The sequence below is a fragment of the Kockiozyma suomiensis genome, assembly GCF_038497685.1.
Source record: "Kockiozyma suomiensis strain NRRL Y-17356 unplaced genomic scaffold V2V93scaffold_1, whole genome shotgun sequence".
Taxonomy (NCBI): Eukaryota; Fungi; Ascomycota; class Lipomycetes; order Lipomycetales; family Lipomycetaceae; genus Kockiozyma; species Kockiozyma suomiensis.
This window is the reverse complement of record NW_027117664.1, coordinates 379186-401716: the sequence shown is the minus strand read 5'-3', so window position 1 is coordinate 401716 and position 22531 is coordinate 379186. Positions and strand designations below refer to the sequence as shown.

At 43.3% G+C, this 22531-nt stretch overlaps 13 protein-coding genes across 13 annotated transcripts; 7 read left to right on the top strand and 6 right to left on the bottom strand.

Annotated features, from left to right (window-relative positions):
- Window positions 1–259: 259 nt before the first annotated feature.
- V2V93DRAFT_389392 (uncharacterized protein) lies at window positions 260–567 on the top strand (the record flags this gene model as incomplete). Its single annotated transcript, XM_066912357.1, has 2 exons — window positions 260–347; window positions 431–567. 2 exons carry the CDS (start codon window positions 260–262, stop codon window positions 565–567), a joined length of 225 nt encoding a protein of 74 aa, XP_066768423.1.
- A 176-nt stretch (window positions 568–743) lies between these two features.
- Window positions 744–2362, bottom strand: V2V93DRAFT_362187 (tRNA-specific 2-thiouridylase). Its single transcript, XM_066908295.1, has one exon. It carries the CDS (start codon window positions 2320–2322, stop codon window positions 841–843), a length of 1482 nt encoding a protein of 493 aa, XP_066768422.1. The 5' UTR covers window positions 2323–2362; the 3' UTR covers window positions 744–840.
- Window positions 2360–3936, bottom strand: V2V93DRAFT_362186 (uncharacterized protein). The gene has a single exon (XM_066908294.1). It carries the CDS (start codon window positions 3834–3836, stop codon window positions 2844–2846), a length of 993 nt encoding a protein of 330 aa, XP_066768421.1. The 5' UTR covers window positions 3837–3936; the 3' UTR covers window positions 2360–2843.
- Window positions 3937–4062: 126 nt separating this feature from the next.
- V2V93DRAFT_383462 (uncharacterized protein) lies at window positions 4063–6947 on the top strand. The gene is made up of 2 exons (XM_066912197.1): window positions 4063–5546; window positions 5599–6947. The coding sequence occupies exons 1-2, from the start codon at window positions 4276–4278 to the stop codon at window positions 6680–6682; spliced, it is 2355 nt and encodes a 784-aa protein (XP_066768420.1). The 5' UTR covers window positions 4063–4275; the 3' UTR covers window positions 6683–6947.
- A 57-nt stretch (window positions 6948–7004) lies between these two features.
- On the top strand, window positions 7005–8492 carry V2V93DRAFT_341389 (uncharacterized protein). The gene is made up of 2 exons (XM_066907810.1): window positions 7005–7243; window positions 7301–8492. Exons 1-2 carry the CDS (start codon window positions 7114–7116, stop codon window positions 8410–8412), a joined length of 1242 nt encoding a protein of 413 aa, XP_066768419.1. The 5' UTR covers window positions 7005–7113; the 3' UTR covers window positions 8413–8492.
- On the bottom strand, window positions 8373–11041 carry V2V93DRAFT_362182 (Sec1-like protein). Its single transcript, XM_066908293.1, has 5 exons — window positions 10767–11041; window positions 10502–10701; window positions 10424–10443; window positions 9848–10362; window positions 8373–9786 (listed from the first exon to the last, which is right to left on the bottom strand). The coding sequence occupies exons 1-5, from the start codon at window positions 10828–10830 to the stop codon at window positions 8597–8599; spliced, it is 1989 nt and encodes a 662-aa protein (XP_066768418.1). The 5' UTR covers window positions 10831–11041; the 3' UTR covers window positions 8373–8596.
- A 29-nt stretch (window positions 11042–11070) lies between these two features.
- V2V93DRAFT_7417 (transcription initiation factor IID, 18kD subunit-domain-containing protein) lies at window positions 11071–12614 on the top strand. Its single transcript, XM_066912779.1, has one exon. The coding sequence runs from the start codon at window positions 11165–11167 to the stop codon at window positions 12122–12124; it is 960 nt and encodes a 319-aa protein (XP_066768417.1). The 5' UTR covers window positions 11071–11164; the 3' UTR covers window positions 12125–12614.
- On the bottom strand, window positions 12198–13159 carry V2V93DRAFT_362180 (uncharacterized protein). Its single transcript, XM_066908292.1, has one exon. It carries the CDS (start codon window positions 12929–12931, stop codon window positions 12269–12271), a length of 663 nt encoding a protein of 220 aa, XP_066768416.1. The 5' UTR covers window positions 12932–13159; the 3' UTR covers window positions 12198–12268.
- On the top strand, window positions 12886–14127 carry V2V93DRAFT_362179 (uncharacterized protein). The gene has a single exon (XM_066908291.1). The coding sequence runs from the start codon at window positions 13105–13107 to the stop codon at window positions 13975–13977; it is 873 nt and encodes a 290-aa protein (XP_066768415.1). The 5' UTR covers window positions 12886–13104; the 3' UTR covers window positions 13978–14127.
- A 371-nt stretch (window positions 14128–14498) lies between these two features.
- On the bottom strand, window positions 14499–15764 carry V2V93DRAFT_377346 (cyclophilin-like domain-containing protein; the record flags this gene model as incomplete). The annotated part of the gene is made up of 4 exons (XM_066911911.1): window positions 14499–15224; window positions 15282–15409; window positions 15471–15598; window positions 15661–15764. The coding sequence occupies 4 exons, from the start codon at window positions 15762–15764 to the stop codon at window positions 14499–14501; spliced, it is 1086 nt and encodes a 361-aa protein (XP_066768414.1).
- Window positions 15765–15887: 123 nt separating this feature from the next.
- V2V93DRAFT_362175 (S-adenosylmethionine decarboxylase) lies at window positions 15888–17785 on the top strand. Its single transcript, XM_066908290.1, has 2 exons — window positions 15888–16336; window positions 16406–17785. The coding sequence occupies exons 1-2, from the start codon at window positions 16216–16218 to the stop codon at window positions 17521–17523; spliced, it is 1239 nt and encodes a 412-aa protein (XP_066768413.1). The 5' UTR covers window positions 15888–16215; the 3' UTR covers window positions 17524–17785.
- A 32-nt stretch (window positions 17786–17817) lies between these two features.
- V2V93DRAFT_362171 (uncharacterized protein) lies at window positions 17818–21506 on the top strand. The gene is made up of 6 exons (XM_066908289.1): window positions 17818–17884; window positions 17973–18146; window positions 18217–18273; window positions 18349–18363; window positions 18438–18539; window positions 18592–21506. Exons 2-6 carry the CDS (start codon window positions 18126–18128, stop codon window positions 21301–21303), a joined length of 2907 nt encoding a protein of 968 aa, XP_066768412.1. The 5' UTR covers window positions 17818–17884; window positions 17973–18125; the 3' UTR covers window positions 21304–21506.
- Window positions 21405–22387, bottom strand: V2V93DRAFT_362168 (GPI-GlcNAc transferase complex, PIG-H component-domain-containing protein). The gene is made up of 2 exons (XM_066908288.1): window positions 21776–22387; window positions 21405–21705 (listed from the first exon to the last, which is right to left on the bottom strand). Exons 1-2 carry the CDS (start codon window positions 22337–22339, stop codon window positions 21580–21582), a joined length of 690 nt encoding a protein of 229 aa, XP_066768411.1. The 5' UTR covers window positions 22340–22387; the 3' UTR covers window positions 21405–21579.
- Window positions 22388–22531: the final 144 nt, after the last annotated feature.

Here is a 22531-nt window from a genome sequence, read left to right as displayed (position 1 = left end):
TATATTCATCCACAAAAGAAAAAAAGTAATTTGTAAGCATCTTGATTATGCAATTAGAGCTATTCTAAATTAGCCCATTACCCTAACCTTCATATGGCTTGTTCATTCTATAAATCCCAGCTGATTGCGGCCCAGCCGCTACTGTTCCCCTCCACTGAACGCACTCTTATCAACAAAGCAACTCCGGTTTACCCCTTCTCTTTGTTAGAAGTCATATTTTTTCTGTAAGAATTTACTCTAAGTACTTACTGTCTACGCGATGTCTTCCCATGAGTATCAGTTTGATGTTGCCATGTCGTGCTCCGGCTGCTCTGGCGCCGTCAACCGTGTTCTCAACAAGCTTGAAGGTGTGTCTTTTCCCTTTTCTACTGGTTCCATCTATGGAATTTGTCTGTTTCTGCTTGCTAATATACTAACTTTATATGCAAAGGTGTCAACGACGTGAAGATCACTCTCGACGACCAGAAGGTCATTGTCAAGACCGCCGATAATGTCTCCTATGACACTGTTCTTGCCCAGATCAAAAAGTCCGGCAAGGAAGTTCGTAGCGGAGAGATAGTTGTTTAAATGCGGTAAATCAGTAAAAGAAATCACTGACAAAAGCAAACTGGCGAGAAGGATATGACATCTGCTTAGTAGCCAGAATACTTGTTCGCTGATATTGGAGTTTACCATTACAACTGTTGGACTTTAGGGGTTTTAATCTAATCTAATTTGATTTGTTTCTTTCTGCAGCGACGAAGTAGTCTTATGCTAAAGATGCGTTTGACAATTTGTCAAGCATCCTTAGTAGCTCATTTATTTCGATAGATATGTACAACCTATTTTATTTACACGTTTTTAGAATGATATGTTTTCAGGCAGCGTCCTTTCTTCGACTGGGCCCCCTCCGATCAATCTATCGCCATAATACAGTACTGTTGTCTGCCCATGAGCAACCCCGTGCTGTTGCTCAACAAACTCAATCTTCACTTTATCATTGGGAAGAATCTCCAAATTAGAGACAGGAACTGGCGTAGACAGACTTCGTATCCGTGCCTGGATTTTTTGTTCAAGAGCTAAATCTGGCAACTTTTCAATCTCTGAACTATCTGTCATCCATGTCCAGTCAGAGCACGTCACAGCAGTGGAGAAAGACCACTTGTTTACTCTTCCTTGTGCAATAACAATCTCGTTTGAGGACGCTCTTTTATCAACGACATACCAAACTCCATGATAATCAGGGTTTCCTTGAGGCATAGAAACGCCACTTCTCTGTCCTATTGTAAAATTCCAGAGGCCTTCATGCTTTCCAACTACCTCACCATCGACGGTTACAACGTCTCCGGGCTGAGTCTCAATATACTCTGCCAAAAAATCTCTGAAATGCGAATAACCGCTGCTTTTAATTATCGGTTTTCCTTCTTGATGCGCTTTAGTTGCTGCGTTTGCTCCGATACTTGGCGCCACAAAGCATAAGCCCTGAGAGTCTGGACGATACGCAGTAGCTAGTCCGCGATCTACAGCCAGCTGACGAATTTCACTCTTGGTAAACTTGTGCAGAGGAAATAGAATATTCGGTAGACGTTGATAATCAATATTTGACAAATAATAAGTCTGATCCTTTTTAGTGTCGAGTGGACGCAAAAGATGAGTTTGTCCTGTAAAGATATGCTTGCCAGTTCGAGCGTAATGACCAGAGACAAGCCACCACCTTTTTGCACCCCGTTCTTCAGCCATTTGCTCTATTTTGTCGTAAAGTCGTCCAAATTTAATAAACTTGTTGCAATTCACATCTGGATTGGGAGTCTGTCCGGCTGCGTATCCTCTTAGCATTGGTTCGAAAACGTCAGTCCAGTAGTCCTTCTCAAAACTGAGCCTTATTGAGGGTATCTTCAGTTGACTACAAACGGCTTGCACATCGCTCCAATCCGTCTCTGAACACAGAAGTCCAGATTCCAAATCCTGTTTTTCTTTCTCCAGTTCCTCTTTTTGCAACCTTGCAATAACAGCAGGATCCTTACTCATGACTGCAGTCATTTGACTTCGCTTTTGAATTTCGCGTCGCGGTGTTCGAGGCATAGTCCAGTTTGTCATATATACCCCCGTAACATTTTGATACCGACTAGCCATTAATGAAGCAACAACAGATGAGTCTACCCCTCCAGACATAGCCACAAATATTGCATCCCTAGGGCCTGGCTGCGGATCTTCATAGTCGGAGTTAGGGAAGGCGGTGTATAAGTTGGTCGCGCTATACCGCCGGCAGAAGCACCAATATTTCTTAAAGGGCAGTCGAGCATCCACAAATAATACTCTATATAATGGTATTATACTCCGCATACTGATCAACGCGAAGAATGCGGATAGCCACAGAATCAAGTAGGCATTTGTTTCGAAGAAATTATGCAGTTGGGAAATTTAATATACTCTTAGCCGCATTAGTCATCAGTAATTGGTAATTGTTCCTCATTTATCATATTGAAGATATATACTATCAAGACATTCTAGCGACAATATGGAAATCCTTCCGCAGTCAGATGCATACATATAAAAACCGTCATTGGGGCAACCTTTTCATGAGAACTTCTTGATTCATTATGAACTATACCCGCCAATGAATTACAAAGTAGTCATAAAAGTAGAGAGCCTATTCCCGACATCAGAAGAACAACTAACAAAAATACGGATTCCAGAGCCTAAAAACTAGTAAAGAAGCTTTTAACAATAATATAATCAAAAATATTGAGGACACAACGCACACGCCTAAATTTTCCCAAGCCATGATAATATAATTGAAGATAAAAAAGAGAGAAACAAGCGCAAAATAAATTACAAAAAAAAAAAATGGGTCTAAAAGTCGTTTATCTACGACCTATAAGTGAGAAGAACTCTTCTCTGGTTTTTTGAGCCTGTCGGAAGCGACCAAGCATACAGCTCGTAACAGTCGAACTGCCAGGCTTTTGCACTCCACGCATAACCATGCACATATGTGAAGCCTCCATGACTACAGCGACACCTTGCGGTCTTAATATCTCCCATACAGCCAAGGCTACTTGTTTGGTCAATCGCTCTTGAACTTGTAATCGTCGCGCAAACATTTCGGCAATTCTCGCCAGCTTGGATAATCCCAGCACTCTTGAGTTGGGAATATATCCGATGGAAATGGTACCGTTAAACGGTACCATATGATGCTCGCAAAGTGAGAAAACTGGAATATCTTTCACGATAACCATTTCGTCGTGGTCTTCTTCAAAGACAGCACGATTAATTACGCTTCGAATATTCTGTTCATATCCCTTTGTAAAAAACAGCATAGCCTTTGCGTATCTCTCTGGCGTTGCTAAAATACCTTCTCTCGACGGATCTTCACCAATCTCAGTCAGAATAACTCTGACCGCGTCTGCAATTCGCTGAATTTTTGCTTCTCGTTCCTCAGGTGTATTTTCTAGGCGTGACCGGGTTCCGATAGATGGCCAGGATAACCCGTCAAAGTCAATTGGTGGATTTAAAGTATAAGGAGATGCCGGTCGTGAAATCCTAGACCCTGAAGGGCCAGCGGCATCTGACAAATGCGGGTGTGAATATGCGAGATGCTGGCCATTAGCAGATGGCCTGGAGACGGTACTGCTTAAAGGCGACGGAGGAGTAGTTCTGCTCTGCAGGGATAGAGAAGCAACACTTGTACTGCCACTTATGTCATCAATTCCGTCGTCTACTTCAAGGTCGTCGTCGTCGTCGTCAAGGTCATCTTCAGTAGGACCCTCTGTTCGCACTTGCACTTTCTCATTTAGTGATAGCAGAGATATTAGAGTGTCGGGCTCTGCTGTAATCTCCGGTTCTGTAGTAATAGGCATTGCAATAGCAATTTATAATTTTGGCCTCAATTTGCTTTATATGACCGCGCCAGATCTCTACTGTCTAATGAAAGTAAAAGAGTGAGAAAGCAAATGCAAGTGCGAGATAATAATCTATGGCAAAAATTTGAGAGGCGAGTTGGGAGAAGAAAAAAGGTTAACTTGAAAACCTTAAATATTCGCCTCCTTCGGCGGCACAGGATTCATGTGACGCCGTCATGACACTTCAGAGGACGAGTTGCTAATTTGTGTCTATATCCTCAACCCTGCAGCCAATTCAAAAACCAGATCTTATTTTAGTGTGCCAATTGATCTGGGTATAGGTAATTGCGAATACAAGTATAAAGAGAGAGTTACGACTGGCCAAATACAGCACAAGCAGATTGAACGCTTCTGCACAGATTATATTAGCAGCCGATAGTATATAGCATTTGAAATAATGGACCCATGGGGTTCCTTTGACTCCTCACCTACGACTCAGCTTTCATCATTGACGCCATGGAATGCAATTGATGAAGTGCTTCCGGACTGGTCTACTCCAGCAACCCCTCTAGCACCACCAGCGACACGAGAACAAGTTGATATTGAATCTAACGTCGAGAACGAGAGAGGGGCCACTTTTTCGGCTCAAAATTCAAATTCTGATTCTCTAGTCGCCTCAAATAATATTGCGGTAGAAGATGATGACGAAGAAGAGGATCCATGGGCATCTTTTGTATCCACGCCGGCCGTGCCGCTTACGCAGCCAGAAGTAGACGACAAGATTATACAACCTGAGAAAAAAAATGGACAGCTTGAAGACCAGAAAGCGGACATTGCTTTAGGCTCTGATGAAATTGAGACAGATCTGTCTAATTTAAAGGTCGCGGATGCAAAAAGCCCCAAGGAAGAAAATGGTGTAACAGAATCACGCGCACAGCCAGAAGCTAATTCGGCTTTTGCAGTTGAATCTAGTGGCTCCGAAACAGCTCTTCAGTCTACAGAAGTCAATGGCGAAAAGATTGAGATCACCAAAAGTAATACCAATGAGTTTGATGCTTTTGAAAGCAGAGCACCTGAAGAGGAGAAGGATGCCACTACAGAGTCGCCAGAGCTGAATGGCAACATAAATGAGATTGGCCAAAGTGAGAGCTCGATGGCAGATGAAGATGCTACTTCTCTGTCGCAGGAAGATGGAGCAGCCAATGACCAGATAAGACAGATTAGCGCAGCCGAAGCTGTGTCTGGAGAAGTGCAAGAGACTAGCGAGTCCACGGGCGAGGCTGAAAAGGAGGCGGTAACATCAGTAGTGTCTCCAGTAGCTGAACAGAATGCTCAGGATACGGATGCGTTTACAGAAACTACAAACGGATTTGCAGATGATGACGACACAGACTTCGCTGGATTTTCTGCTGCTCTTCCATCTTTTCCAGCGCCAAGCGCGCCTTTCGATTATGCCTCAAGCGGATTCGATGATCATCTTGCGTCGCCTACTGATGGATTTAGATTTGGTGGGGTAGGAGATTTTGCAGATCCATTTGGTAGCGCCGACATGGATCTTGCAAACCCATTTGAAGCTGATTCATTACGACCACCGGAGGAACCTAGTTATCAAGCTTTATGCGACGTATTTCCATTACCTGAAGTCCAAGATCAAGAGCGCGAGAATGTTGCGTCATTTTTTTCAGAGGCCCAGTCTGCACCAGGATCATTGCTGAACTACGGAAAAGCGTATGATTGTTTCGTTTCTGCACATCATTGCTCTTTTATTAATCTTATGTAGTCGAAAATACAACGGCATGCTTACCCGACCGACCCGTCAGTTTTTTACACCTTTCTCAAAACATGCATCGCCGTCGGCTCCCTCGTCGCCAGCATCATCTATCAACACATCGATGTCTCGCAGCGTGACCGAGGACGGCATCAGGGTGAAATGGAATCAAACGGAAATTCAATCTCGAGTGCACGACGTTGTGTCCGAGTGGAAAGCGAGACAGCAGTTTTCTGGTAGATATTTTGACTGGGATAATGCTGAACAACCTACAAGTCCTAGTAAGTACATGGATCCAGTAAGTTATGAGTACATGCGGCAAGGCAAATTACCTCCGCCGCCTCAGAACAAATCTACAAACGCTGGTATTGCGTTTGGATGGCAGAATGGCTCAAATCAGCAGATAAGCTCTTTGCCAAATATGTCGACTCCGATCCAGCCCAATGTTCCGTCATCTGGTATATCTTCAACTCCAAGGCAATCGTCGATTGCCTTGGATAATTGGGGTGCTTTGGCAGACCACGCGTTCAGTAAGTCTTCTACTAAACCTCCAAATTTAACAGTTGACACACGCATGAACTCTTTTGATGAAAAGATGGGAAGTGGGAGGGGTGCCGTTACAGAACAGCCATCTCAAGCTCCTGTTATGCAGCCTATGATGCTGCAGCCTACTGTGTTACACCCGACAGTAGCCGCTCAATCGCAGCCGGCAGCGGTGATTGATGATGATGATGATTGGGGCGAATTGATGTCATCGCCAAAGGAAATTACACCCGAGCCTGTTAGTTCTTTAAATGAACCAACAATTCCGTCTGCTACACAGGCTTCTGCAGTCCATCGTCATCACCATAGCCATTCACACGGCCCTCAAAATGGCGCACTTTACATTCCTCCACCAAAACCTTCGTCGCCTACCTCCATGTACTTTTCTTCTTCTTCTTCATCAATGTCTGATGTTTCTACAGCGGCAGCTGGAAAGCGTGTGACTGTACTATCGCCTACTTTACCTTCTTCATTGGACGTCAAGCAAAAGGAAAATGAGCTTGTACAAAAGATCATTGAATCAGTTCCTGATCTTTCGTATATGTTGAGTTAATTTACGTGCTTATACATAATACTATCGCGGTGGTAGTTGTTAAAAATTTGGGACATTTTCTGTATTATATATATTGTTTGGAGCTACAAATTTTTATCTGCATGGAGTTTTTATGTTTTATATCATGAGAATTCAAGTCTTACCCTAGAATTAAATGCTAGTCACTGTCGGCACCGAATTTCAAAAATCTGAGAGAGCAATGAATCAAAAAGTTGTAAAAGAAAGTCAATTATATATGCCGCCGATGCAATGCAGTTTTGTTTTTCCTAGAACGATGGATTTACATGACGCGGCACGATATTTAAACTCTAAAATTTTTGCGAACCAGGTTTAGTTTCGCAACGAACATTGAATTTCATGTTGCTATCATTGTACTCATGGGGTAATCACAGCGATTTTGTATACCAATCATTGAGAGATGAATTGCTGCTATGTATAGTTGGTGCGGAAGGTCAATATTGCGACAGCTGTTGCCAGCTGCTCGCTCTTCATATCGGGTGCCCTTAGCGCCTCGATTTGCGACAAAAACATTATGTAGATATTACTCTACAGATGGAGAGTGTAAGTTTTTTATGGAATATTTACATTTTGAATCATGGAATGCTTATATTATAATAGCTAGCAATTACATTTTAAATTCCGAGCTCAGGGCCAAGGCACAAGCCTTGAAGATCGAATACAAGCAATTATCAGAGTCTCTAGTCAATGGCTACGACGATGCCAAGATGAGACAGCATGCAAAACTAGAATCATTAATCAATTATGCTGATGAGTATGAGAAATTATCTGCGGAGGTCAATGATTTACAAGAGTTATCCACTGCTACCGACGAAGATTCGTTGCAGTTGCGAGACGATGCATTGTTAGAAATGGAGGAGATCAAGCAACAAATGGCATCTTTTCGAACCAAAATTGAGAGACTGCTTATTCCTTCGCATCCGTTTGCGCATTATCCTTGCATCATGGAGTTTAGACCAGGAATTGGTGGGTCGGAGGCTGCGATATTCACAAAAGATTTATTAGAAATGTATCAAAACTACTGTCAGGCGAAAAAATGGAAGTATTCCATTCTAGAGTACAATCCTTCAGGAGATGGATCAGGAATTTTGGAAGGAATACTAGTAATTGAAGAACCTGGATCGTACGAAAGACTACGGTTTGAGGGTGGCGTGCACAGAGTTCAGCGAATTCCCGATACAGAGACAAAAGGGCGGATGCACACATCGACAACAGCCATAGTTGTCATGCCTCAATTAGACGCAGGAGACGAGAATTCAAATGAAAGCGAGCGGTCATTTGCTCCAGGTGAAGTTCGCGTCGACATAATGAGAGCCCGCGGCGCTGGTGGACAGCACGTTAATACAACCGACTCAGCAGTTCGACTTACCCATATTCCTACCGGAATAGTGGTAGCCATACAGGACGCCCGTTCTCAGCACAAGAATAAAGCGAAAGCGTACATGATTCTTCGAGGACGACTGGCTGAAAAAGAATACAATGAAAAAGTAGCAGAAGAGCGAAAAGCCAGAACTTCGCAGGTTACTTCTACCGACAGATCTGATAAATTACGAACTTACAATTATCCGCAAAACAGAGTCACTGACCACCGATGCGGATTTACCATGCATGATTTATCGGGATGCATGGATGGCTCGGCGCTGGATACCTTACTCGATAAAGTCCAAGAGTGGGCGACAAATGAGGAAGTGAAAAACCTTCAGTTCCAGTAAATAGTATAAGGGACCTGTATATATGTATAATATTCTGTGAATCAGACGTCTAACAAAAATGATTAAATTATTAAACATGCTAGATCAGTAATTCTGCAAATGACCAGCAAGTAACCCGTTTTGAAATTAAACAATTTATCAAAGATAGAGATTGAAAAGAATAAAATTTATATACTAAATTTTATCAAGCTGACCCAAGCTCTGACAACTCCTCCATAAACTGCCGCGGTGTGCACAGCTGCGTACTACCATAAACAACTCGCTTATTTGTTCGCTTAGCAAATTCTTGCAAATTGCCGTATTCCAAGAAATTGCCTCCGCCGACGGTGAACACAATTGCTTCAGAGCAAGGTGTACGATTCCGTGGAATCGGTCGCGTCAGCGAACCCCTTGCCATTCGTGGATCAAAATACAAATAGTCCTCCGTAGTTGATACTCCACTACTATTAGGATCCATTAGTCCTTCCACAAGTCGAGTAATAGTTAGATCTTTACGAGAAGGTAAGAAGTTTTTGACTCCAGATATCAGATTCTCAAATCCACCCGATAGACCACCATCCTTTAGCTTTCCAGTAAGCCTGTTGGATAAACTACTAAAACCGCGTAAGATGTTGTCAGCAGCCGGACCACCCACACCTGATTGATTTGATGTGCCACTTGGTTGAGTTGACATCATAGTCATGCGAGTCACCTCACGGACTCTCTTAATGTATGTGAGCGATGAAATATCACATCCAGCCTGTACCAAAGCGTGCTCATATTCTGCCATATCTGCAGCCGAAATCGTAGAATCTGCAGATATAAAATAGATCAAAAACAAACGCATTTTGTCCAATGGGTCCTTTCGCTCCGCATCATTAATCGCCTCCAAAATGGCTTGTTTTGGCGTTCTGGCAATATTTTCTTCCATTTGAAAAAAAGAGTCAAGCCCTCGTTCTTTAATACCCTTCAGGAGAGCGGTCGCAATGTTCATATGCATGTCCAGAGTCTGCTTACGTGCAGTCAATTCTGGCAACGCAGTGATTGCCGACTTGAGATGAGCGGCGTTAGCATTAAAATCCAGTTGATTGACATCCTCAATCGAGTTCACTCCTGTTGCAGACGTAATCTCTGTAGTATCCGACTTGTAACGAGTAAGCTCAGAATCGATATCTTCAGCTACCTGGGGAAAGGGGATAGCAGCGTTTTTAAGCCAGAAGAAATCCTTGGGATCCAAATCATATCCCTTCTTGGATATTTTGCCGTTACCATCGTCGACGTCAACTCTGATTCGATTCAGCTTCATCTCAAGAACATCATTAATCAAGCACTGATAGGTCCATGAATGTGATAGCATAGGAACAAGGTCAATGTTTCTGTCAAGTATCACAAGAACTATAAGTAAAATAGTTAGTCGACTATCACCCCGAACATGTCAAAAATTCCAGTAACATACTCGGTCGTTGAGAGTTAGCAGTGGGTGAATTAAAGGTGCTGTCCCTCGAATTAATGACGTAGTCACGTAATTTTTGATCTAATTTTTGAGCAACCATCTCAGCAGCGTTCCCTCTGGGGCAGCGAATGATTGGGATCTGTCCCATTGTCAAAACAACAGAAAATAGGCCAACAACTATCCGGTCAATTATGTCATCAATCTCTTGCTCTTGAATTTTCGGAGCCGCCAAAGAAGAGTACACTTTATCCAAAGCAAGACTGAACGCATCGGGTTCAGTCACTATGAAATTCAGGTACTGGTCAAAAACTTGCGAAACCATATGAGCTGAGTTGATAGATTGAGAAGCGAAATCTTCAAGTAAACTTCGAGGGATTGAAGAAATAAAATTGACGTAAATAGATTCGTACAATCCCTGATTTAAATCTTGCGATATTCTTTTTACGTTTTCTGGTGTGGGTTGGACTAAGTAGATTGCTGGTACATCGGGGATGCTATGGCGAACCGAATTCAAGAGCCTATTGCAAAAGTCAGTAAGCATTTTTCACTGTTGAATAACTCGCCAACGGTAAATCATACATATGAATAGTGATTCCATTCTGTCCCATAGCATGTTAGCAATTATTTCCCATGCTCGAAAAACCAAGATGCACATACCTGAAACAAGTCGTTGACCCGTAAGACACTTGATATTATGTCTTGTCCAAATTTATCAAAAACCAACACTTTCCATATCAGCTCATCAGCAGTAGCCCCATTGGCATCTGATCCGTTAACACCAGACATGACTTCACCTCCAGGAGTGATTGCATTTGGAGTTTTGTCCTTGTTCAGATTCAATATTCGCTCGATAACAACTATTCATATTGCTATCAGTACTAGTAAATTCCACAATACCAACACCCAAAAGTTTAGACCATACTTATCTGCTTGTCTCGCAATGTCAATGCCTTTGATAGTGCATTGGATCCTGGTTGACTCGACATGGCTACTTTCGGTACGTACGACGTGGCTGTACAAGTTGTGCTTTCCGTCGAATAGTTACAAGGGACAATTTATCAAACAAAAAAATAGCAGACTGGTTTCAGTATTGATGGTAAAGAGCCACAAGTTAATTTGAAAATGTGTATCTAGGATTAACTCATAAAAACGAAGATACGATCCCTTAGAGGCTGCGTTGCAGGACCGAGGACGGGCTCTACCTGTGAGTTATTATGGGGATGCGTGCACGATCTTGCTCTCAACCAAGATTACAAGATTACAGTACGTTTGGTCTTGTTGCTACATTCAAGTTACGGACGCAGTAAATCAGGTACAAAAATGGCGAATATTGAAAAATACAAATATAGACCTGAAATTCAGCAGATGATGTTTGTATCAGGGGAGACCAACGATCCTCCGGCTGAGACAACATCGCTGATCGAGGATATTGTTCGTTCACAGGTTATCGAGATGCTACTTCAAGCTACGGCTCAAGCTGCCAGGCGTGGATCTCGGTCAATTGCTATAGAAGATCTCATATTTCTTATTCGTCATGACCGGGCAAAGGTTAATCGCTTAAGAACTTATCTTTCTTGGAAAGACGTTCGGAAAAATGCCAAAGACCAAGAAGGAGGTGCTGTGGAGGGAACTGAATTACTTGAGGACGCTGCTGCTCCTGCAGCGGTAGTCCCCGATCAATTGGGCCCTAAAATGAAATACAGAAAATCCAAGGTGAAACTTCCATGGGATCTGACAAACATGTTCCCTGAGCCGGTGCCGGATGCTGAGGACGATGACGGAAATGCAGGCCCAGATGAGGAAGAGATGGAAGCGAATCTGGCGACACTACAACGCCTGCAATCTGCAGATGAACGTACTCGGGCCATGACTAAAGAGGAATATGTCCATTGGAGTGAATGTCGGCAGGCTAGTTTTACTTTTAGAAAAGGAAAGCGATTTCGTGAATGGGCAGGCATAGGCGCCTTGACTGATTCGAAACCCAATGACGATATTATCGATATTCTTGGGTTTTTGACTTTTGAGATTGTTGCTGTGTTGACTGAAGAAGCAATAAAGGTGAAAGAGGCCGAAGATGACATGGAAATGAGGAGAAGCAAGCGCACAAAGACAAGAAAGACAGAGAGATTTTTGTTTGATCCACCAGATGAAGACCAACGTCCAATTTTGGCGAAGCATGTTGCTGAAGCGTTCAGAAATCTTCAAATTGCTAAACCACGTCAGTCAGTGCTCCGCAATTTCTCGGGAGGTTTGGTTAGGACTCGTACAGTTGTTATTTAGACGGGCGCTACGTAAGTTCAACTTGCATGTTAATTTAACTTGGTTTTCGAAAGGTGTTTGGCTTTATTAGGAGTTTTTTGTGAAATTTAATTTATTCATTTTCAATATACGTAGCTATGGTACATAGGAGGTCACATCATCGGATTAATTAACTTTTGTAGATCCAAATCCTTTGAATCCCATCATCTGCTCTATTGCCAGACGCTCTTCGTCAGCTCCGGCTGCATCTTCATCAGTCGCTTTGCTATACTTCTTTTCTTTTCGTCTAGCATTCCGCTTTTCCCTCCTCTGCTGTCGCTCCTCTTCCTCTACTCTCCTCCTCGCTGCAATTCGTTGTTGAATGTCGTACTTCTGTCCCGATAATGCATCTTCCCGTTTTTGACGCAACCATCTTAACCGACTTTTTACATCATCCAGCGTAGCTCTTTCAACTTTGTCTGTTTGGCCAGTAGCTTGAAGATGCTGCTTGCTGTTTAAATGATCTACCCATTGTAAACTGTCCTTGAATGTTAGATCACATGCTTCGCAGTAATATCCAGCTCCGCGACCTCTCTTGCCCACCGCCGAAGCACCAGCAGGCACAAGTGTCACTTTATTCAAATCAGCATCCAAGTTAAGTCTCTGCCTCCTAATTTCAATTTCTTTTGCGTCGGGTGGTGTAGGCTCCCTAGTAAATCGCGATTCACGAGTACGACGTTCGCGGTCGGCACGGTCGCGAGCCTGTCGCAGCATTTCCTCTTTGTCCCATGTCTGCCTACCGGTTTCAGGCGGTGGTGCGTTGCCGTAAAGGGCTTTCCTTTCGGACATGTTGTTGCTAGGCCTGCGATGAAGTATATAGATAGAGTATGAATATGCTGCTGCGAGTATTTGAAAGTAGTTGAGTATACTGGAGAAAGCCGCACGCACTCGAGAGATTCCCCTTCAATCTCTTCTTCAATTGTCCAGCAAATTACGATAGTTAGACGGTCGACAAATATAAAATGGCTGATGCTGAAGGAAATTTTGCTTCGTCGACTCAGGCGAATCTGACAGCTGAATCAATTTTAGATACATTCTCTAATCCATCTCTCACAACAACATCATATCTAAACTCGATCCTGCCATCCTATCGCGACCGCACAACTCTACCGCAAATGCACACCGAAGCAGTCAATATTTTGTCTTCATTTGATCATACCACGGCAGAACTTATCACCGAACTAGAAAAAGTTGTTACTGAAATGCTGAGTTCATCGACTCGGCTGAAGTATGAAGTTGAGCTTCTGGCGGGTGATGTCGAGCAATTGGACGCTTCAATCATCAAAGAATTGAAGCCACAAGTCGATAGCGAGGTCTCACAGAAAAGTCCCGCTATGCAAAGACTAGAAATGCTTGAGCTTGTTCGGAGACGGCTTGTAGAAGTGATTACAACTCTTGAAGAAGCCAAGCAGCTCGATCTAGATATTCGACAAAACAACGGACAAGAAACCGAAAACAAAATTAAGGAATTACTGAAGCAAAGCAAATTCAAACGAGCAAATGACGAAGTTGAGAAAGTCGCTACAGTCATTGAGGTTTGGAACGGGACTCAAGAATATAGTACAAAATCTGAGTATGTGAATCGATTGCGACGAGTAGTTCAAGATACAGTCTCTCGTAGTGAAAGCAACAATGCAGCCCAAGCATCATTGCTAGGAATATCATCGGGTGCGAGCACTCCCGCACAATCTAGAAGTCCTGCGCTACCAGCGACGGCCGGATTTGAAAAGCAAGAATATCCTAATATGCGGGCGTCTGCCGAGTTTTTCAAGCAGGAAGCAAAGGAAGGATATCTAGGACTAATCGAATCACTGAAAAAAATACGGCAAGCGTAGTATTCTAGTCTGTACGATTTGTATCATATATTAGGTTAAATAGAACTTTTTTGTTGCTTAAAGAGCATCTGTCACGATAGTAACGCAACTACCTGTGTTAAGACAAATATTGTATTTACACGTTTTGAAAAAGTCAATCAGAGATATAGCCAGCTGATAGTTACGAGCATAAATTTCATCTCTCAATGCATTAGTATGCTACCCACCAAAGCAATACACAACTACATACTTACATTACAGAATTTCTAGTGGTAACTTTTGCCTAAATACAGTTCGTTTCGAGTCTACTAGCACAAAAATGTATCATATACCAAATTTGTGTTGATAGTGCTCTAAGCAATCCCAGTCTCTGGCACAATGCTCATATCCAAAGGAGATGTCAAGCAGTCTGACTATTGCTACCTTGAATTACCCAAACTCTCGGTACTGCTAAATGATTCAATGCTTCAAACAAATGTCGAGCACAGACGGATGACAAACAGCTGTGTAAACGTATAAAAACTATATTATGGCAGTTTGAATTAATATTTTTCTCTGTATGTCATATTTCCTCTTCCCTTGTATTTTATGGCCGGACCGCTATCTGAGGGTTTATTGTCAGCCTCTAAACGCCCGCGGTCAGGAACCGATGGTCTGTTTAGAGAACCTGCTGAGTAGCGACGATCATAATAACTATCTCCACGCCTATCTTGATACCTATCTCGGCTTCTCCAATCACGACGATCATCATCGTAGTGCCTGTGATTTCGCCGTCTACCATCATATTCTATACCTCCGTGGCCATAATGTTGTCTTCGCTGCGGTCTATCGTGAGCTGTGCGCTTCAAAGGATTGTTTTGAGGCGCTAATGGATCTACTAAGTCAGTGCTGGTATCAGCTTTCAACCTGTCGCTAGAACGATCATATTCTAGGTGATCAGAAGCTTCTGATGAGGTACTGCGCTGACGAGGACGAGAAAATTCCGGAGATATACTCCGGCGTCTAGCTCGATCCGGTGATATCGATCTTTCGCTTCTATTTTTTCTGTCTTCCGGTATCGATTCAGACTCAGACTTCTCTTTCTTTTTCTTTTTGAAAATAAGTTCGCCACATTGTACAATTACTGGTTCTTGACCGCTGACTGGCCGATCGTCGTCATTGTCAAGGTCAATTTCCACATTTGCAAAGCTATCTAAAAGGCTTAAAGATTCAGGGATGACGCGACCAAAACAGCAACTATGTCCGTCAAGATCAGGGCATGCCGCAAGCTATTAGTTCAAGTTAGTACAGATTGAGTTGCTTCCGGTCAAAAAGATGCCGCTTACAGTGATGAGAAATTGGCTTGTATTTGTATCAGGGCCCTTGTTGGCCATACACAGAAGACCTCGTTCATCAATTTGACGCCAATTTAAATTCTCGTCCTCAAAAGGTTTGCCGTATATCGACTTACCTCCTGCAAAGCAATCAGTTAGTACGCTCAAAACCCATTAGCGGGATACTGATCATAGCCTCACCAGTTCCATCGCCGTTAGTAATGTCTCCTCCTTGCACTAGGTATTCAGGGTCTGCAATCACACGATGAAAAACGCTGTTCTTGTAAGATAGATCGGGCCCCTTTTCGCCTGTACACAGACAGCGAAAGCTATAAGATTGAGAAACTTGTTAGCCGCCGATTCTATGGTGAAGATATTTAGATCCACACACTTTTCGCAGGTTTTCGGTACTTTATCAGCAAAAAGCTCAATTATGAGCCTTCCAGTAACTGCCGGAGATTTCAGATCAACGTAGACTCTCGGTCTTGGAGCCATTGTATGGAAACCAAAGTAGATACTCTTCCATAGGAGGCATATTAGAATTTGGGACTAGTGGCTGTGGCGGCTGTGGTGGCTGATCTACCTGGTTCGGCTCAGAAAATTTGTATGTCGAGGCCACACGACCGCATCCTTTCATCGCCGCCGAACGCTTCCTCTTCTTAATCAGTTCATTCGCTTCTTTCTGCATGGACAAGGAGCTTCTGCGTCGATTTCCCTGCCCGCCGAAGTGAGTTACCAACTTCTGCTCTTCTGTGTGCTGGAAACTGACCGGCGTGGATAGACCAAGATAACGCCCGCGAACACAGCTCTCGAGTACTTCTCATTTTTCTTTTTTTCCCATCGGTTTGATCTTCAGCGCTACCGGTTGCCAGATTCTACGCAGAGTCGTCTTTGTATCTTGAAGGGCTTCTTCTAGGAAGTACGGTAGCCATCTGACATCTTAGCTATGGTCTCTCCTGTTGCTTCCCGTTCTGAGACGGACTACAACCCCGCTCACCAGGTCGATAATTCATACTCAGTCAACCACGAAGCTTCTGTCACTCTTAACTCTACAAATGCTTTTGAAGGTGAGTTTTGCTTTTGCATTTCAAGTGCGTCAGCTTTGTCTGAGCTTGTCCAGCTGCTAACTCAAGAAGGTCCGGAGAAGCTGCTAGAGGTCTGGTTTGCTCCCGACAGATTTCGGCTTCCGTCTACAATGGCCCGTGATGGTCTCAAGTCTGTAAAGCGCCCCTTGTGGGAAGACATGCTTGATTATGTGCACTGCAAAGTTCTTTCTGTTATCGGTACCGAAGAAGTTGATGCCTACCTTCTTTCTGAATCGGCGATGTTTGTTTTCCCTCATAAGATTATTCTCAAGACATGCGGCACCACAACTCTCCTTAACGGTTTGCCGCGTCTTCTTGAGCTGGCTTGTGATGAAGCTGGCTACCCTGCTGGAGTTGAGCCATGGCATGTATTCTACTCACGTAAGAACTTCATGTTTCCCGATCGTCAGCTACATCCTCATCGCTCTTGGAAGGATGAGGTTAAATACTTGGATACCCATTTTTCCAACGGCTCTGCGTATATGGTGGGTCGTATGAACTCAGATCATCACTGGTATCTCTACTCTGCAAAGCGCGACGCCGCACCATCCGACATAAGAACAGATCCTTCTGTTGCCGTACCGGCCGATGGTAGATTCGAAGACGAGACTTTAGAGATTCTGATGACCGGTCTTGACGAAAAGAAGGCCGCACAATTTTACAATGATCGTCTAGTTCCAGACACAGCCTCTGACTCTGGCTCGTCCAGTGTCGCCTCTGACGAACTTGATCCTGGCCATGTCGGGGGTGCTGAAGTCACTGCAAATTGTGGACTCGGCAAGCTGTATCCGTTCTCTCGCATTGACTCCTTTTCGTTTTCTCCATGCGGTTACTCTGCAAATGGTGTTACTGACAAGACCCATAACTACTTTACTGTCCATGTAACGCCAGAAGCTGGATTTTCATACGCATCTTTTGAGTCTAACGTGCCATCGTCTGTGTCGAGGATGAATCCTCTCGAAGTTGTCCATTATGTTGTTAGTATTTTTGGACCGTCTCATTTCAGCGTGACAATGTTTGAAACGCGAGGCACGAAGAGCAGCATTGCCGAAGCCAGTGTTAAAGGACTTGGTCTTTCGGAAATCCCGGGATATACCCGATCAGATAGAATCGTATATGAGCTAGATGAATACGATTTGGTGTTCTTGGCGTTTGAGAAGAATGCGTGATGTGTTCTGTGATTGACTTGGAGCGCCGCTGTTTGCAGTTTATATCCCTATCGCTCGCATTGACAGACATTTATATATTATTAGCGAGATTGAGTTAAGATACGATTAGTATATAGGGAGTTTTCCTTTGAGTTAGTATTACTAGTTTGTTTTGCATTCGGTGCAGACGTGTTTTGTCAAGATGTAAAGAGTAAAGCGCGGTAGATCCTGTATAGAAACAAATTTGAAAAGTTTTATCACCTAATTTATGATTAAAAAAGCACGTTTGCTAGAATATCTTTAACATGTAAGAATGAACAAGTCCTCGAATACCCTGAGTATTACTGATATAAACTAGTCTTGTTTGGTTTGATTCTAAGAGGTTGGTTGAGTGCCTAGGTTTTCAAAAACTTGCCTTCACGAGCAAGGCAATTAATTTAATTGTCCCAATTATTGATTTTGCTGAACAGGTCGCTCGTTGTTTGCAAAAGTTCAGTGATTTTCGGATTTTCATCCAAACACCTGAAAGTCCCTCTTAAATTGGGGCATATTTTGATTGATTTATCTGATTATTTTTATTACTATTTCTTTTCAATAATTTGGGATATTGCACTGCTTATCAGATGACGACGACTGGACCTCTGGTAAGCGTACAGTGATGAAACCACAACCTGCACCAATCGAGCCGTTCATTTAGCTAACAGGAGATCTTAGTTTTATATTGAGGATACCGTATATACGAATAGTTCCAATAATATTGGCATAGTCGATGTACGTACTTTACTGCTGAGATCATTTGACCAAGAAGGTCGTAATAATGGCTCACCCTACTGATGTCATTTATAGAAAACCTGGCACGACGTGAGCAGCCAATTTAATTTGAATTAGTAGCATATCTTAAAGTCCAAGGAAACTAACGCGCCTTCTCTTCCTAGACGTATCGAGATTATCACGACAAATATGAAGATGAGACTCTTCACGGACCACCGGAGATAGTAGATTACTATTTGCTTCATGGTCTTCCCCCGCGAGGATGGGTATGCGTGAAATTGTATATTATACAGTTTGGGTCATACTAACTATGTGTAGACTATTGTTGCAGAGACACTCGGCCGCCGTATTATACCAGACTCTGCTCTCCGTTTATTCGACCGCTCGTTTGCAAGTGGCGACTTATGCAAATACGCAGGCCGAGCCTCTCAATCCGGCGTGATAATAGAAGTGTCAATGACTGTATCTCTGCAGCATACTCAGACAAATCAAGTTGTTCACGACATTCCTGGTGACGAAATTCAGTTGTATATATATCCGGAGCGGGGCCAGCTTATCAGTGACGGTGAACGACTTGGAGAGATCACTGGGACATCATACCGTACATTAATTCGACAGTTTAACGGTGGAACTGTTTGGGTAAACGATGCTACAGAATTGGATATAATAGTGCCACCGTCTGTATCGACTGTGACCCCGCCAGGTGGCATTGCACCTTCGCTAATCGCAGAGCCCACAGAAGTGCCGTTTCCTCATCAAACAGTTATGACCTCCCGTGAGAACATACGGAGAGGGCAGTGGATTTACGGGGTATACGATCCTGTTGTTCCAGCCGCTGGTACCGTTTTGAAAACAGAAATTCAGAGTTTGAGCTTGCGATGGCTACCAGATGGTATCGAGGATTTTATCGATATTGAAGATGCTGATTATAGCAAATTTAAAGTGTGCTTAGATGTTATGGACAGCAGTCATTGGACTGTGGGAGACCGGGTAGTGATGAAAAATGGGTCAGAAGCCTGTTCAAGTTATGGAATCTCACGACTGGGACGAGAGAGATACTGCGGTTTTGACGTCAACACTTTAATAATCACATCGACCTCGACAACAGTAAAAGTTCAATGGCAGGATCTCACTGAAACGGTTGAGGATGCAAAGAATTTGACGCCGTATTTGTTGGTGGACGATCATGATGTCTGGCCTGGAGAATATATTGCACGAAAGGATATCAATGCAAAGCAATCTGCTTATAAATTTGACACTAGTGATGATTATAACCAAATTGGAGTCGTACAATGTGTTAATTCCAAAGAACGGACAGCAAAAGTTCGCTGGTTCAGAGACACAGAAAACCTAGTATCGGATAATTTATCAACTGACCTGGAGGACGTCAGTTTTTACGAGCTGTTACCTCCCCCGCTTATCAGCTATGGAGTCGGCGACTATGTTTATTTACCTCATGCGCCTTTTCTAAAAGCAACATCGGGAGGAACTTCACTGCTCGAACAAGGAGGGGGGATGATGTCCTACCTGGCGCGTGCTATCTTGACTCAGGGGAACCATCAACTTACGCAACTTGCACGATCCTTTTTGCCTAGTCGACCGACATCTGGCCAGCAAACTCCTACTTCTGTTACATCAGGACATGATAGTGGAGACATTTCAACAACTGAGACTTCTCAAATTATGAATCAACCCGTCTGTGACTGGTATGGCCAAATCACGTCCTTAAATCTGGATGGATCTGTTACTGTACGACTCGGATTTTTTGATCCTCCAGTAGATGTTGTCTACCCGGCCAGTGCAGTTATTGCAGCGCCTGTAGACGATGATGACGATGACGACGATGACGATTTAAGTGACGCAGATTACGATGCAATTTCATGGTCAGATAACGAAGACGAAGTCGATTATCTGCACGACGGCGGCATTTCTGCTACAGACACAAGACGATTGATGATTACTAGAGAGGCCTCTATTTTGCATCCGGAAGGGGGCGAAGTTTCTGATGGATCAAGTTGGGAAGATGACGAAGAAGTTCAGGAAGATGAAAATGAGGACGCGGAATATGGCAGTGCTGGTGAAGAGCCTCAGAATGTATCGCATGTAAACATGTCTAAGCAGCTTTCAGAAAATTCTGTTTTAGAAGACTCGTCACGAGGAATCAAGGTCTCAGAGGAAGCTGCCAAGCATGACACGGAGAATAACGAAGACAATGAAGGATTACCTGAGCGGTTCCTGATTCTTGACTCTGGGCCTGGCAGCGACCACCATTACGAATCCGAATTACCTGCCAAGTTTAATCACCGAAGATTAGCCCGCGAGCGCAATATTTTAAATTCTTCTCTTCCCGATGGCATTTATGTGCGCACTTACGCAAATCGGCTTGACCTTTTTCGTGCTTTGATTATTGGTCCTTCTGGGACTCCATATGAGATGGCTCCTTTCATGTTTGATATCCAGATCACCTCGTCATTCCCGAGAGAGGCTCCTTTATGTTTTTTCCACAGCTGGAGTACTAACGGCATTGGCCGTGTCAATCCCAATCTTTATGAGGATGGAAAAATCTGCCTGTCTCTTCTTGGTACATGGCCGGGCGAAACAAGCTCAGAGAAATGGAATTCAGAAACAAGCTCGATTCTGCAGCTGCTGGTCAGTTTGCAGGCTTTGGTGCTGAACAAGACTCCCTATTACAATGAAGCTGGGTACGATGCGGTGCAAAATACGGACGAGTCGGCTGTTAACGCTGAACTCTACTCTGAGCGGACTTTTGTGTTGTCGCGTGGTTTCGTGCTATATGCGCTTGAAAATAATGTTGAGGAATTTCAGAATGTTATAGAGTATCTGTATTTCAAGCAAAGTTATTTACGAAAGATTCTAGAGTGGGAGAAAGAGGTTTTGGACAACTCTGAAACAGACCAGATTACATCATCGACTTCGGACAGAATAACCAGAGTTACGAAAGGTGCCCGAATACTGCTTCTGAAGAACTACCAAAGTTTGAAGCGTTTGGCCGACGCAACGAGAAAATGATAATATATGAGTAATGCCATTTTGTGGATCAGCATGCAATTTAAGGAGCATTTACTACTGTTACAATACGTTTACGCGCTTGGTCCCTTTTTTTTCTTTTGCTTTTATTTGTGCTGGAATAATGATTGTACGGTAATAATTAAGGTTGCTGCAGTTATATATTGACTGCCCTAATATACACAAAGAATAATATGTACAAAAAACTCCTGAAGATGACTTAGAAAGACTCCACTTACAAATTAAGCATTGATCTGCTACACAACGTTAACTACAAATTCAACTTATAACTTCATATTTGGCATAGACATCGGAGTCCATTGACATCGAGACCTGTGTCTGGTACAGGCAATGCCTGATATCGCGCCAAATATACTCTATCTCGTGTCTTTTCGGCAAAAGATTCTGATACACGATGAGTTTTAGTATAAGTTATAAGTTTGCGAGAGCTCCCAAAAAACCATGACAAACATACCGGAAAAACAACGAGTAGCCGTCCCCGATTTTTCACGACGACGGCTAGATAATACACCACTTCAAATCCTCGAAATCCTTCGTTTATAACAACATCCTGGATCAACTCGAGAGGAATGAATTGAGAAGAGGTCGAGAATAGCATTGAACCTGTGCTCTTAACCTCTATTCCAAAATCATGTAGAACTAAAATCGAATCTTCAGAGTAACCTCTATATAAAAAAGAAAGAAGAAATAGGAATGCGGCTACGCATATAAGTATTTCGTGGGAAAAGGTGTATGTGCTGTAAGGAAGGCTGACAACAACTTGTTCCTCAATATACACGCTTGCATGAAAAGGCAAACTCAATGTCCAACTTTTGAAAATCCATATCCGATGAGCGCAGGTACTGTAGAGAAAAAGAAGGAAGGCAAATCTGCAGAAGGAAAGGAGAAAGGTCCCGGCAGTCCTGTTACGAGGCTTGTTGGAAATAGTGTAGCTAACAGTTGTTGCAGCCGGAGAATGACGAGTAACAATCAGTCCACGATCTGTGATTGCCACTGTCGGATCATCAGAGCTTCGCATGATTCTCTCTTGCCAGGATGTTCCAGAGCAGACCTTGGCCTCGACAAGTCCTATCTCTTGAAAGCCGTTCAAATATTGACATCGCTTGCTCGTTACAAACATATCACGTGAAGAGTGCGGCTTGATTGTGAACGTAATATATGAGTCAAAATATAGGGCTGAGCCCTACAGTACTTTCAGGGGAGCACGAGA

What these genes read in the sequence shown, in the direction of transcription:
- V2V93DRAFT_341389 (XM_066907810.1), top strand. Translation starts at nt 7,114, where the DNA reads ATGTATAGTTGGTGCGGAAGGTCAATATTGCGACAGCTGTTGCCAGCT. An exon ending in TTACTCTACAGATGGAGAGT is followed by an intron (nt 7,244 to 7,300) that starts GTAAGTTTTTTA and finishes ATATTATAATAG; the next exon opens with CTAGCAATTACATTTTAAAT.
- V2V93DRAFT_362175 (XM_066908290.1), top strand. Translation starts at nt 16,216, where the DNA reads ATGGTCTCTCCTGTTGCTTCCCGTTCTGAGACGGACTACAACCCCGCT. An exon ending in CTCTACAAATGCTTTTGAAG is followed by an intron (nt 16,337 to 16,405) that starts GTGAGTTTTGCT and finishes TAACTCAAGAAG; the next exon opens with GTCCGGAGAAGCTGCTAGAG.
- V2V93DRAFT_362171 (XM_066908289.1), top strand. Translation starts at nt 18,126, where the DNA reads ATGACGACGACTGGACCTCTG. An exon ending in TGACGACGACTGGACCTCTG is followed by an intron (nt 18,147 to 18,216) that starts GTAAGCGTACAG and finishes AGGAGATCTTAG; the next exon opens with TTTTATATTGAGGATACCGT. An exon ending in GTCTTCCCCCGCGAGGATGG is followed by an intron (nt 18,540 to 18,591) that starts GTATGCGTGAAA and finishes AACTATGTGTAG; the next exon opens with ACTATTGTTGCAGAGACACT.
- V2V93DRAFT_362168 (XM_066908288.1), bottom strand. Translation starts at nt 22,339, where the DNA reads ATGCGAAGCTCTGATGATCCGACAGTGGCAATCACAGATCGTGGACTG. An exon ending in GGCTACTCGTTGTTTTTCCG is followed by an intron (nt 21,706 to 21,775) that starts GTATGTTTGTCA and finishes ATCGTGTATCAG; the next exon opens with AATCTTTTGCCGAAAAGACA.
- V2V93DRAFT_7417 (XM_066912779.1), top strand. Translation starts at nt 11,165, where the DNA reads ATGGCGAATATTGAAAAATACAAATATAGACCTGAAATTCAGCAGATG.
- V2V93DRAFT_383462 (XM_066912197.1), top strand. Translation starts at nt 4,276, where the DNA reads ATGGACCCATGGGGTTCCTTTGACTCCTCACCTACGACTCAGCTTTCA. An exon ending in TTGCTGAACTACGGAAAAGC is followed by an intron (nt 5,547 to 5,598) that starts GTATGATTGTTT and finishes AATCTTATGTAG; the next exon opens with TCGAAAATACAACGGCATGC.
- V2V93DRAFT_362179 (XM_066908291.1), top strand. Translation starts at nt 13,105, where the DNA reads ATGGCTGATGCTGAAGGAAATTTTGCTTCGTCGACTCAGGCGAATCTG.
- V2V93DRAFT_362180 (XM_066908292.1), bottom strand. Translation starts at nt 12,931, where the DNA reads ATGTCCGAAAGGAAAGCCCTTTACGGCAACGCACCACCGCCTGAAACC.
- V2V93DRAFT_362186 (XM_066908294.1), bottom strand. Translation starts at nt 3,836, where the DNA reads ATGCCTATTACTACAGAACCGGAGATTACAGCAGAGCCCGACACTCTA.
- V2V93DRAFT_362182 (XM_066908293.1), bottom strand. Translation starts at nt 10,830, where the DNA reads ATGTCGAGTCAACCAGGATCCAATGCACTATCAAAGGCATTGACATTG. An exon ending in ATTGCGAGACAAGCAGATAA is followed by an intron (nt 10,702 to 10,766) that starts GTATGGTCTAAA and finishes CAATATGAATAG; the next exon opens with TTGTTATCGAGCGAATATTG. An exon ending in TGCTAACTCTCAACGACCGA is followed by an intron (nt 9,787 to 9,847) that starts GTATGTTACTGG and finishes TTTTACTTATAG; the next exon opens with TTCTTGTGATACTTGACAGA.
- V2V93DRAFT_362187 (XM_066908295.1), bottom strand. Translation starts at nt 2,322, where the DNA reads ATGCGGAGTATAATACCATTATATAGAGTATTATTTGTGGATGCTCGA.